The 13,833-nt window shown below is 39.2% G+C and overlaps 1 protein-coding gene across 9 annotated transcripts in view; it reads left to right on the top strand.

Moving 5' to 3' along the window:
* Window positions 1-900: 900 nt before the first annotated feature.
* Window positions 901-13,833, top strand: part of csnk1a1 (casein kinase 1, alpha 1) — a 55,833-nt gene continuing 42,900 nt past the window's right edge. For 4 of the 9 annotated variants that reach the window (XM_034599070.1, XM_034599069.1, XM_034599068.1 and 1 more), the window contains exons 1-3: window positions 903-1,665; window positions 1,922-2,028; window positions 12,888-13,014. In XM_034599070.1, the coding sequence (XP_034454961.1) occupies window positions 1,543-1,665; window positions 1,922-2,028; window positions 12,888-13,014 (357 nt within the window). In that variant the 5' untranslated portion in view covers window positions 903-1,542. Of the gene's footprint in view, window positions 1,666-1,921; window positions 2,029-12,887; window positions 13,015-13,833 lie in introns of all 9 variants that reach the window. The other 5 variants (XM_034599064.1, XM_034599062.1, XM_034599065.1 and 2 more) reach the window with 2 other exon arrangements.

Genomic DNA, 13,833 nt, shown 5'->3' with positions numbered 1-13,833 from the left:
ACTTTTTTGTTCATCTGGTCATGATACACGTGTGCACTGATTTTCGTGAATATCAGTGAAAGCAAACTCAGGGGCTGCGTTCTAGGTGGGGCTGTTCAGCAATTTTGCCACGCCCATTTCAAATTACTCTACATTTTCACCACTTTTGAATTTTCTGCAAACTTTGGTGAGTTTTTGAGCATGTCTAGCCCTTGAAAAACGTGATTCATTTGCCTGAAAAATAATAATAATCATATCAATTTCAATAGGGCCTTCGCACTGTCTGTGCTCGGGCAATGGGGAAATGATGTTGGTCTATTGCCCAACAGACCAGATGGTAGCAGATGTGATGACAAAACCTGCCACAAAGTTCAAGTTGGTAAAGTTTACAAAATTTGTGTTTGGAGAGTAGATGATGCAAGGTGAAAGGCCTCATGTATATTTCTGTGTTATTTTAGGAAATTAAATGTCAGAGGAAGTGGGGGTGTTTACATGTATGAAAGATGTGCTCTCAATTCTAATTATAAGACGTACGTTTTTGCTCTACTTCTGGGTATCCACGGCAGGAACACTTCGATTCCTAACTCTATTAACGCAGACTGAACCGCATCTATCTGTGCAGCTTCAGTTTATTTAGTTCATTTTCCCATCATCACCTATAACTCCAGTACAACAATACCATACATGACACTTCAGTTTATTTACGATACATTTTTGGCAGAAAAATGCAAGAATAGGCCTAATGTACTAGACAAAATATTAAAAAGTGGATGCAGGCTGCTTGTCAGTTGTTATATTGGTAAATTACGGGCATCATTGAGAAGACCTTTTATTTTCATGTCACTGTATTTGATATGGCGTTCGTGCGTCCGAATTGGTATTTTCCTCCGACAGAAACCTGAAGGGGTCTTGGAATACCTAATCACCTCCAACGGAAACAGCTGAGAGAAAGGTAGAGAAGATAAGATGGCGGAGTGAGCGAGTTGTACTTTGAACAGACGGTTGTGACCCTTGAAGTTTGTCAATAACAACAGGGGGGACTAAAGAGATCGAAGAGATTACGTTAACGTCATCGAAAAGGCAGATTTGATCCTCAGCGCGGAGGAGGTCGAGAGTCTTTCTTTTTGCGGTGGTCCTTGCGACAGCGTTAGCTTGATGCTAACGTTAGCCAGCGTTAGAGTCGAATCGACTGCTACATCGAGGTAGCTGGGAGGTTGTTGGAGGCCGTAGCCTTTGTCAGAGTTTATTGTGGGTGTTTATACTTTTATACTCCCATTGTATTCTGTGGTTCCTGGGGGGGGGGTTGTGTTTTAACGCAGATAATTTGTAACAGAATAAAGGGAAACATCAGTGGATATATATATACACATATATATATATATATATATATATATATAATATATAGTTGCTTGCGTTTGTTATTATCGTTAGTGAGGTAAGTCCGTAATTGCCCATAACACCAAGTGGACATTTAGGACTCTATGTGCTGCTGACAATCGGACCAGACCACCAAACAGAATTTCCTGAAGTGAATCGGGTCGAAATCGTCATTTGGTGGAAATTATGGCGAGCAGCGGTGGCTCTAAAGCCGAGTTCATAGTCGGTGGAAAATACAAGCTTGTTAGAAAAATTGGATCGGGATCTTTCGGCGACATATATCTGGCCATCAACATCACAAATGGAGAGGTAACCTACTGCATCGACATCTACATTTGTCACTGTTCTCATAGCGATGTTTCTGGCAGTTTTCCCGACAGGAACAGCAGTGGCTGAATCTAAAATATCGAAGACACATTGCAACATCGCCTTGTATGTTAGCATGTCTAGCGAAGTAGCTGTTAAATTTGTTTGACTGATATTTGTCTTTGCTGTGATTGCTACCTTGACCACAGAGTCCTAAAAAGCTAAATACAGATGTATGTTGTTTTTATGCCGTTTTTAGGAGGTAGCTGTTAAACTGGAGTCACAGAAAGCGAGACACCCACAGTTGTTATACGAAAGCAAACTGTACAAGATTCTACAAGGTGGTGTCGGGATCCCACACATCAGGTAATGACAACCTTTTCACGTCTTGCTTTCCTTATCGACCATGACATGGTATTCTATGTAATTATTAGTCTAAAATACCGTGATGTTGTTAGCTTTGGAAAAAACAACCATTGTAAAAGTGAAAACAAGGTATAGGGCCTGCGAGTCGGCCCTGAAATTACTCTGTTGATTCTAGTAACGATGTCTTTTCCACGCACACTTTAAAATATTATCGTGGTTTGACTTGGCATTTATAGTCGCTTTATGTTGACATTATGTTGACATTATTTTCTGCACATGTATTGTGAATATCAGTTGGTAGGGCAGAGGAAAAGCAACTACTTGGCTGGAAATGGCCGCTCCTCTTTTGTTGCGTTAGTTCCCAACATGTCTTCCTGAACCCTGTTAGAAAATGGCGGCGGAGCACAGACGTGAAGAAAAACAAAACAATTCATGCCCTCGGTACAAAGGCGTTTTCATCCGGTGATATCAGCCCTGTATGGCTTTACTTTACTCTCTTGAGGCCTCTAATGATTCGAGCAATGTTTGTTGTGTTGCGTAAGCCAATCAATGTATGTGGAAACATTGCAGACAGTCACTCTACAACAACTACAGAATGTACTAATATTGACAGCATGCTGTCCTACCTTTTGTTATTACCATAAATCAGGAAAATTGTACTTATACTGAATAGTAGTTGCGTCACTTTTGAAGCCAGTTTTATTTGTTTGTCAATCGCATAACTGCAGAAGGTAGTGTATGTTAGTACTGTAAACACATATGGTATGGTTCTCAGCATGCTATACCCAAAATGGAATACAATAGTTCCATCAATAATGAGAAGCCGTATGTAATAAATGCAAGTTCATGTAGCAGAGAAGGAAATCATATTGAGTATTTAGTGTATGGTTTTAACTGAAGTTTGGTATACCAATGTGTTGTGTAATAGAGACGGATGCATCAAGATCTTAAGTTACTTTGTTTTTATGTCTTGACACTTACAAATTAAAACAAAGCTATAGGGAAGTGTTATACTATTCCTTAAGGTTTTTTTCTGTCTAGTTTATGTTGTACCAGTCAAACAGAAAATCAATATTCTGTCGTCACTGAGGAAGATATGTATGTTGAAATTCTAACAATAGAGCAGGTTTGTCTTGGATTTTTTCTGCATCATCAGGGTTTATTTGTGATTGATTACCTGACAGATTAATATGACTAGTTGTTGAGGACATCTGTACTTTATATCTTTAATGTAATTTCAGTGAAAGTTAAGCACTTCTGGACATTTTTTGGTTTTCAGGTGTTTCTCTCCCCCCCCATCTATTAAAGAGCACATTACTGTAAAATTGTTATATTGATAAGTTTACAAGTCTGCACACTGCCTTGCAGTGGCAGAGTGAGAGCCTCCACAGTTTCTGTGGACTTTCTCTGCCTGTCCCCCTAGCATAAAGTCAGAGTGAGTGGGGATTGACTAACACACGACAGGCATAAAAATGAAAAACAAAAAGACAATGAATATCTTCTTGTAAAAAAGCATTGGGAGACACTGATGTAAAGAGAGTTAGTGGTGATATGAGTTGACAACGTTGTCAGGGTGCTCTAAACATGATCATGTGATCTCCGCAGCGGAATTCCAAAGCTGAGGGTCCAAGCACCTTTAGTCGTCAGCCTTAACTTTGGAACAGCCAGCAGGCTCCACCTGAGGATCTAAGGCTATGAACAGGCACATAACTTTTCTGTGATGTATATTGGGGCCAGGTATGCTTTAAAAAGTATGCGGTAAAATCTTAAAATCAATTCTAAAATGATCAGAGCCAATAGAGGGAAGCAAGGATGGGGGTGATGTGATTTAAAAACCAGTAAGAAGCCTAGCTTCTGCATTCTGATCTATTGGAGGTGGGAGAGTGAGTTATGGCTTATGCCAGAGAGGAAGGAGTAACAGTAGTCTAGAGTAAGAAGTGTGTGGATTACTTTTTCCCAACATCTGGGTGTGAAAATATGGGTTTGATTTTGGAGATGGTTCTGATTTGCAGGAAGCAGTTACAACTGTTACACAAGCCGGGGACTGTTAATTGCGTCTTTGTTCTGGTGCCTTTTTTAACAACGCCTTGTTACAGCCTGTCCAACCTGTTGGTCCTGCTGCCCCTCCTATATTCTTAGTTTAACCTGACTTCCTTTCATACAGTCAAGCCTGTCATAGTTTCTGTTTTTTACTCTTGTAAGGATGTCACCATACCGAAATTGTAGTTGTCGATACCGATGTTATGAAATTCCACATTCTCGATAATTCTATACCATGGTAGAAAACAAAACAATAAATCCCATGTACTTAAAACATGCACTCCTGTATTCAAAATATTTGAAAATACAAAAAACATTGGCCATGTAGCCTTCAAGCAATAAATAAAAAAAACAAACATTACAAGAACAGTGGCATGTAGGAAAATAATGAAAATTAAGTATAGCTCAATGACTTAAAAAAACAGCAGTGGCTGCCCACACAATGTACCAACACACACACACCTTTTATATACTCTAGTGCAAGGCTGTAAGCAGTAGGTTAATTCAGTAGTAGTGACAGACCATTAAAACATAAAATATGTATTTAGAATGCAAACATCATCAGTGGTTCTTCTAGGACAGGGGTCTGCAACCCGCGGCTCTTCAGCCCCTCAGCAGTGGCTCCCTGTACAGTGTTGTGCATGAACAATTATATTTTTCGCGAATGATGAACTGAACGTATCAGTTTTCATATGATGAAATGACGTCCATTTTTTGAAAACGTCATCGTATCAGGCCATCATGTGAAATACCAGGAGTGACAGAAAATGTGTGTGTGCTCCCAGACAGCACACAAACAGAGGCCCGGGGCTCCACCCCCACTCACTCGCTCAGAGCGACACACGCAGTGAGATCAGAGCTTGTTCATGTGAAGCAGCTGGTAAGTGACTTTGTTGAAGAACAGTGAAAACAGAGTTTCTCTGGTCACAGCTGCTCAGTGATCAGAGCAGAAGCTTCAGTTGGTTTGTACCGAGCTGGAGTTTCTGTTTCCTCCTCCACTCTAACTGCACTCACTTTAACTAATATACACTCATCACTAGATATCCGGACCTGATCAGTACATTAAGTAACTTAGTGTTTGTTTGATTCGCTCCAGAGTTTGAGACTGCATTTAAACATCATGAAAAATGACTAGTCAACATTTTCTGCTCAGTACAACACGAGACGTGACACATAGTCAGGACTCAGTGTCAAAATGAGCAGAGCGACACGCAGATATGATCCAACACCATCAATTCATAACCAAGCACATGACCGTACTGTAAGTCCCAATAACAAAGGAACGTAAACTAGTTAATTTTTGGAACCGTGAATTTATTTCAAAATGTTATGATAATGAAATGGCTTTTGATAGTATAGGTTGCTGACCCCTGCTCTAGGAGGATTACATTACTTTAGTAAATAATAAATTATGTTGGATCATGAATCCGGGTCGTTCTGGTCACATTAACCCTGATGTCGTAGCTGTTTGACTCACGTTACGTCTTGTGTGGTGTGTGGCAGGTGAACTGCGTGTGTGCAAAATGTTGGACTTAGGCCCAATCCCATTTCATCCCTTAGCCCTTCCCCTTCGTTTTGTACGTTCACGTGTAGGGGTAGGCTGTCCCAATACCTGTTGGGACGGAGGGGTAGGGTCAAATGTTAGGACTTTATAGACCTTGAAATAAAGATTGTTTTTTTCAGACCCTCCCTTTACACCAAGGGTTACGCAGAATGCCTTGCGAATCAACATCAAACTGGGAGAGAGACTCACAAATGTAGCAATTTGTCCATTAATACGAGTTTAAAATTACGATCATGATTGTAATCAGTTTATCGTTTCAATGTATTATGGTCATTTTTTCTATAACAACCTTAAAAAAAAGATCGTTAGCATACTAGTATTAGCATGATGGCAATCCATTTTTTCCATGATAATCCCTTATTTCATATCGCATACACCCTCTTTGAAGATATACAATGCACTTGATTGAACCCGCATATAGCAGCGATGTTATTGAACTTAACTGCTCCTCTAATACGAGGCATCCTGGTAGGGTTTTATACAAACCACTGCTAGCACCCTGCTGTGAGCTTTTGATTCATATGTAAAATAATGCAGAGCATCCAAGTGTTTCAATTTCAAATGTCATTGATTCAACTGCATTAGCATAGATGTTGTTTGGATATTATAGGTTTGTCACTTTAGTAACTGCAAACAATAGCATTGGTTTATTTAAGATCTCAACAATATTATTACAATGACATCCCCAGCAAAACCTTTTGTCTCGTCTGTTTACATCGATGACTACTGATGTCGTGTCAGGTTTTCACGACCACTACTGATGATGTAACAGCTACTTTTAGGGCTGTCCCAATTCGTAGTGGAGGATTACTACCACTACCCCTTGTGACTCCGTTTCAAGGGGCAAGGTAACCCTCTAAAACAAGGGGTGAAATGGGATTGGGCCTTAATTACGTCTCAAACTCCAGAGCGAAACAAAGTAGAATCCAAGTACTGGACGCGTCCTAATAACTTCTGATCAGTGTTGATTGTTAAAGCGTAAAGTGAGCACAAGTCAGCAGGGGAGTGAAGACATGTGGCAGGGTAATACGGAATGGTACAAGGATACTGGACATGTAATGTGTGTCGGTCCTGACTCTGAAGCAGCAGCAACAATATTTTTTGCAGTGGCAGGCCTGCATTTTTCAGTACCTGAAGAGTACCTTGTTGTTTTTAGAATTTTGGTACAGAAGTAAAAGTGACATTCTTGAATGAGACAGAAAGTACTCAAAACTGAAACGGTCTAGACATCAATGTCTCCTCTAGGATTTTTTTAGTAGCCCTAATGTTTATTGTGGAAAAGTGAGTGCAGGTCAGCGGGAGAGTGAGGAGGGAGAACATGTGGCAGGGTAATGCAGAACGGTGCAAGGATACCGGGTCAATGTGTCAGCCGTGACCCTGAAGTGGCTATGGCGATGTATTTGCAGCACAAACTGGACTGTGGTTGGTAGGCCTGTCAAGATGACAAATTTTGTTGGACGATTTATTGTCCCAGAAACGATTGCGACAAATGACATGGCCAACATTTTGAAACCATGTAATACCACTGATACAATGATAATAGCATATAAAAGCAACAACACGGTATCAAAGAGAAATGAACTTTAAATTTATAAGAATATTCAGGCATTGGAATTAGCATGACAAAATACAATATTATCCTAAATAAATAACACCTAAACAAAATGAACCACACACAACCAAAAAAGGAGTATTAACACAATTACATATATATGAAAAAATTATCGCGACAGGCCTATTGGTGGGTTAAGAAAAAGGTGACATACAGTTTGGCATACTGAAAGAAATAGTGACTGTCACTGTTAACAATGCTGCTGTCATGGATGTGGCAATAAGCAGGCTGCAATTTATAAAACTCGGTGGTTGTCGTCTAGATGAAGTAGTCATCCACATCAAAGACGGCTCCAGGAGAAGCAACAAGTCCAAAGAAAGCATCCCTCAGTCTACTCTATTTGACCCTTTTGAATGGAGGTTTTTTTAAATTTCTAGAAAAAACCGTACGAATGTATCATATAAAAATAGGATCTCATTGATAAGATAACGCTCACAAAGTAATAGAAATGGAAAAAACAGTGTGTGGGAAATTCTGGAGTGAATCAAGCCAGCGCCTTTTGTATCTGGCTCTACAAGCCCATCAGGAAGAGCACACATACTTTAATCAGCTCCTTCAGGAGCTGCGTCTGTCTGGGCTGTGCCCTCGAGCTCAGGTCGGTGCTAGGACCGAGTCCGATGAGTTTCTCAATAGGGATGCACGATATGGATTTTTCCGGCTGATACGTTGACCGATAATTACATGCTTTGCATGGCCGATACCGATAATAATTTCACGTTTCTTAAAAAGAAGTTCGTAGCCTTTAGTTTGTGCACACCTGAGGGTAAAATTGCAAAATATAGTAAGCAAATATGGTTGAATTAATATTACATTGTTGACGCAACAAAAACTGTTCTGACTCAGTTCTGAGTATTAATTTTGTGTTTTAGTGAAGTACATCAGAAAACTTCAAACAACTTTAGGTGGAGGAGGAAAATTTCTCCTTCAAAAGAATTTAAATTAAACATTTTGACATCTCAATGAGCTGTGGTGCGCAAAGGCCGGCCAGACGCACATGGAGCGAGCGCTCCTCGCCGAGTGAGAGCCAGGCGGAGTGTGGGGGCTCCACTGGCCGAGCCGCTGTGCGCAAAGGCCAGCTAGACGCACATGGAGCGAGTGCTCCTCTCCACCAGTCGAGTGAGTGAGAGCTCCTCTCTGTCACTCACACACACACACCCACACCACATAATTAACATTGTGTTTTACTTTGTGTAGAAATAAAAAAATACAGCAGCTCCCCCAAAAAACTACGACTGGTAGTAAAAAAAATTAAAAATAAAACCCTTTGATCAGTCACACACAAACACTGTTTTTAAATGTAATTTTTAAAGAGAAAAAAAAATATTGAGTATGAATGCCTGCAGTTTACTTAATACTTATTAATACTGCATGTGTTTATTGATTCGCTGAAGTTTAGTTTCTAATAGATTTCTAATAGTTTCTAATAGAATAGTTCTTACTCTTGTGATCAAAAACATTGATCTGAAGCGCAGTTTTAAGGCTGTTCTGTAAATAGTTTTCCAATAAACAATAATTAGCCACTTCTGATCAACCCATATCCATGACGGGCTTAAAATATCATCTTCAGGTTTTTAAGTCCTGCCCACTTCTGGGTTAAGTCCGAGTAAGGATACGGATAATTTAGTTGGTTGAATAAATAAAGATAATGGTGTACTCGGTCATCCCTAATGCATACACACACTCCTAGAGGAAACGCTGCAATACTAACCTAATACAATCCTAATCATCCCATGTTTACTAAGCTGGTAACATATTTTGGTAACAGTCAGAAATTATTTATTGTTGTGGTTGTGTATAGTTTGTTTTAATTTTATTTATTTATTGAAATATTTTTAATTCAAATATCAGACTGAATATTCAAAGTTCATTGCGCATTGAAAGGGTTATTAATATGCTATTATCATTACATCAGTGGTATGTAATGGTTACAAAATTAGGTCAATTTATCACAATGTCTGGAACAATGTATCATAAAACAATTTGGTATGACAGCCAGGCAGACCTTAATATTTTTAGAGTTTTCTTTGCAGTTTGCAGCTTTAGTTCTCTGAAAAGTTCTTTCATATCCAAGCAAAAATACGTATTGTACAATGAAATATCCCTTACTGAATCGATAGTGATTCTAACCAAGACCCTTTGAATCTGAATCGATTTGGGAAATCAGTGGCGATACCCAGTCCTAGTCAGTAGCATTTCTTTGAAGGTGTCAGAATTGATCACTGCACATTGGACGATTGGGGTAATAGAGTTGTGCATCTTCACTAGCCTCACGATTCGATTCACTGCGATGCATTTCAATGCATCACATCCACAATTTTCTATATTACTGCATGTGGCTGCCTTTTCATAAATACGAACAGTCAGACAAACAAGGACTCAGTCTATAATATTTTTTAAAGTAAAATTACTAAATAAACACTCAAATAAATAAAAATGGTAAAATATATAAATATCCATTAAGGTGCAGCATGTAGAAAATTAACTATTTAAACTGCACTACTACTGTATTGCATTATTGTCATTATTAAATATATATTTTTATAAAACATAGTTTGCATAGAGGGTTTGATAGGGTTTGTCTCTGTGGAGAACACCCTCACTAGGGACAGGTTTATAAAGGGCTGGTGTGACTTGCTGGCTGAAATGCGGACCAACGGGAACTTCGTAACGGGGCTTGATTACTTTCAGCATGTCTTTTAACCCTGTGTTCAGAGGGGTACTTTTCTGTTTAATACATTACATTTATATAGTACATTTCAGGGCCTGTACTTCTTGAGTGAAGAATGTACTTTTGCCAACTCTGTATCTGAGTTACAACCATTTATTTTTAATGACAAAACAATGAGATCTGCCACGATTAAACCGAGTAGTGTGCAACGTTTATAAATGAGACCCCTGGTACAGTGACTTTTTCCCATTTGATCAACACAACATGCATATTAATTTGAAGGTGCAAAATATGTTTTATTGTGACACAAACAATAATGAGAACAAAAATGTTGACATCTGTTGGATGCATAAGTATTCACCCCCCCGAGTCAATACTTGGTAGAACCCCCTTTCGCTGCAATTACAGCTGCAAGTCTTTTGGGGTATGATGTCTCTACCAGCTTTGCACATCTAGAGATGGAAATGTTTGTCTCTAGGCTCAGTCAAATTAGATGTCTGTGAAAGGCAGTTTTCAAGTCTTGCCATAGATTCTCAATTGGATTTAGGTCTGGGCTTTGACTGGGCCATTTTAAGACATTAACATGCTTAGATCTAAACCATTCCATTGTAGCTCTGGCTGTATGTTTATGGTCATTGTCCTGCTGGAAGATGAACCTCTGCCCCAGTCAAGTCTTTTGCAGACTGCATCAGAATTTCTTTAAGGATTGCCCTGTATTTGGCTCCATCCATCTTTCCCTCAGTTCTGACCAGTTTCCCTGTACCTGCTGAAGAGAAGCATCCCCACAGCATTATGCTACCACCACCATGTTTCACTGTTGGGATGGTGTGCTCAGGGTGATGGGCAGTGTTCAGTTTCCGCCACATGTAGCGTTTTGCATTGAGGCCAAAAAGTTCAATTTTGGTCTCATCTGACCAGAGCACCTTCTTCCACATGTTTGCTCTGTCTCCCACATGGCTTGGGGCAAACTCCAAACGGGATTTGTTATGGTTCACTTTCAACAACGGCTTTCTTCTTGCCACTCTTCCATAAAGGCCAGATTTTTGGAGTACACGACTAATAGTCCTGTGGACAGATTCTCCCACCTCAGCTGTGGATCTTTGCAGCTCCTCCAGAGTTAACATGGGCCTCTTGGTTGCTCCTCTGATTAATTTTCTCCTTGTCCGGCTTGTCAGTTTGGGTGGACGGCCTTGTCTTGGTAGGTTTGCGGTTGTGCCATATTCTTTCCATTTTCTGATGATGGATTTTATGGTGCTCCGTGAGATGTTCAAAGCTTGGGATATTGTTTTATAACCTAACCCTGCTTCATACTTCTCCACAACTTTATCCCTGACCTGTTTGGTGAGCTCCTTGGTCTTCATGATGCTGTTTGTTCAGTAATGATATCTAACAAACTCTGAGGCCTTCACAGAACAGGTGTATTTATACTGGGATGTCTTGCAGAAAGGTGGACCCTATTTACTAATTATGTGACTTGTGAAGGCAATTGGTCGCACCAGATCTTTGTTACGGGTTTCATAGTAAAGGGGGTGAATACATATGCCCTAAAACACTTTTCAGATTTTTATTTGTAAATCATTTTGAAATCCATGTAATATTTCCCCCCCACTTCCAAATGATTGACTATTTTGTGTTGGTCCATTACATAAAATCACAATGAAATAAATTTGAATCCGTGGTTATACCATGACAAAATGTAGAAAAGTCGAAGGGGGGTGAATACTTATGCAAGGCACTGTACTTGCTTGAAATACAGTACTTGGGGATATTCTACAGCATAGAGGTTCATTTTTGTACTATACCAAATAATGCATTTGACATTTTCATAAAAATCCATACTATGAAAATCTTTTGGCTGCAATAAGTTTAGAGCTGACTAGCGGACATCTATTTTATTTTTATTTAAAGAAAATTTTTAAAGTGCAAAACACCCTTTTTTTTTGTCTTCTTTCAGAGTATCAAACATGAACAAAAGTCGCTAATGTCCCTAATATTACATAACATATTTTTTTGTCATGGTGTCATTTAATTGACTGCAGACTGTTGTAATGGGCTCCGTTTCTTATTTGTAATGTTACTCAAGGTTCAGTGGCACTGCGTAGAGTGGAGAACATCCTTACCATGAAAAGAGTCCTCAAGGTTTAGAGAAGCTGTGCCATCCCCATGAACATCCTCGCTGTTCATATATTTCTGTTCAGATATCTTGATAAAGGAATGTGATATATTGTTTTGCTTTTGTTTTTTTCCATGGTATTGAATTGGTTATCGAGAATCATGCAAATATTAATAGTATCTGTGTTGAGTACTAAATTTGTTATCGAGACATCCCAATTAGAGATGTACATATAAACTTGCCATCTAATATATTTATATATGTATATAGGTCTGTATTTTTTTGAAAAAATGTATAATCACATATCTAAATATTAAGATAATACTTAAATGATCTCAGGTTGGGAAAATACACTTGTTACAGCAGCAGATAGTAAGACTGAGGTAGACAAAAGAATAAAAAAGGCGATTGAATAAAAATACAGAAAATATGTACATAATATAAACCTTAAACTACGTAAATATTGTTTGTAGAGAAATGTACTCAAATAAAGTGCAGCACAGGATGATTGCATGAGGGTCAACACTATTTATTCATTAGTGTCAGGGGATATTGAAAAAGATGTATACATAATACATGCATATTAGACTGTCGTATAAATATAGGCAGGTATGGCATACAAAATGAGTATAAAAGGCTGTGTGTGTATATGTGTGTATGTATATATGCCCATCCTGCCCCCGCTGCTAAAATTATCCTGGGGATACACTTATATTGTTACCTCTCAAAATCCATGTATTGATTAAACAATACCTTTTTTGTTAACTCACATTTCCTCAGACCTTTTCATAAGAAAGACAAACAGTGTGGGATCTGAGCTCAACCTGAGGAGCTTGTTCACAAATTTCTATTGTTTTACCAGGTGGTATGGGCAAGAGAAGGACTACAATGTCCTAGTCATGGATCTGCTTGGACCCAGTCTGGAGGATCTGTTCAACTTCTGCTCTCGCCGCTTCACCATGAAGACTGTCCTTATGCTGGCTGACCAGGTACCTAAAGCATACACACAATCCACCATTATGTAATTACATGTCATTTGGTAGAAGCTTTTATCAAAAGCAACTTACAATTAGTGCATTCAACATCTATGAGGTGCCATTTGAGGGGTTTAGTAGCTTGCCCAAGGACACTTTGGCATGCAGATGGGGAAGACGGAGGATTAAACCGCCAACCTTCTGGTTGGAGGACGACCACTCTACCCCACAGCCACCCCACTTCTGAAGTAGTGGGGGTGCACGTGCATGAAGGTCACTCTCCTGCACAACAGCTTCTGTTTGATGGGTACACAGACTAAAGAGTAAAAGATAACTTATGTGAAAGAAGTACATAATTTATTGGAAACACGGAGGGTCATAGTTAAATATTTTAAGTAAAGGTTATAGGTTGATGCTGCCCCCCAGCAAGAAGCATTTTACCTGTTTGCCTGCACTTGGTTTCATTTGGGTACTCTCACATCCCTCCCATAGTCCAGACAACCAAGTCTGGTGTTCGGCAAAGCAGTAAAGCGCAAGTTTGACTTAGTAACAATAATAATCCTATGTTGGCCATTACATTACATTTCATTTAGCTGATGCTGTTATCAAAAGCTACTTACAATAAGTGCATTGAACCATGAGGGTACAAACCCAGAACAACAAGAATCAAGCAAGTACAATTTTCTTCAAGAAAGCCAAACTACAAAGTGCTATCTGTAAGTGCTACTAAATACAGTGTATTTAAAAAATTGTATCCAAGGTATAGTTGGAAGAGATGTGTCTTTAGTCTGCGGCGGAAGATGTTTTGACTTTCTGCTGTACTGATGTCATTGG

The sequence above is a fragment of the Hippoglossus hippoglossus genome, chromosome 10, assembly GCF_009819705.1.
Source record: "Hippoglossus hippoglossus isolate fHipHip1 chromosome 10, fHipHip1.pri, whole genome shotgun sequence".
NCBI lineage: Eukaryota > Metazoa > Chordata > Actinopteri > Pleuronectiformes > Pleuronectidae > Hippoglossus > Hippoglossus hippoglossus.
Note: the sequence above shows the minus strand (reverse complement) of the source record. Positions and strands in the feature narration are given on the sequence as shown.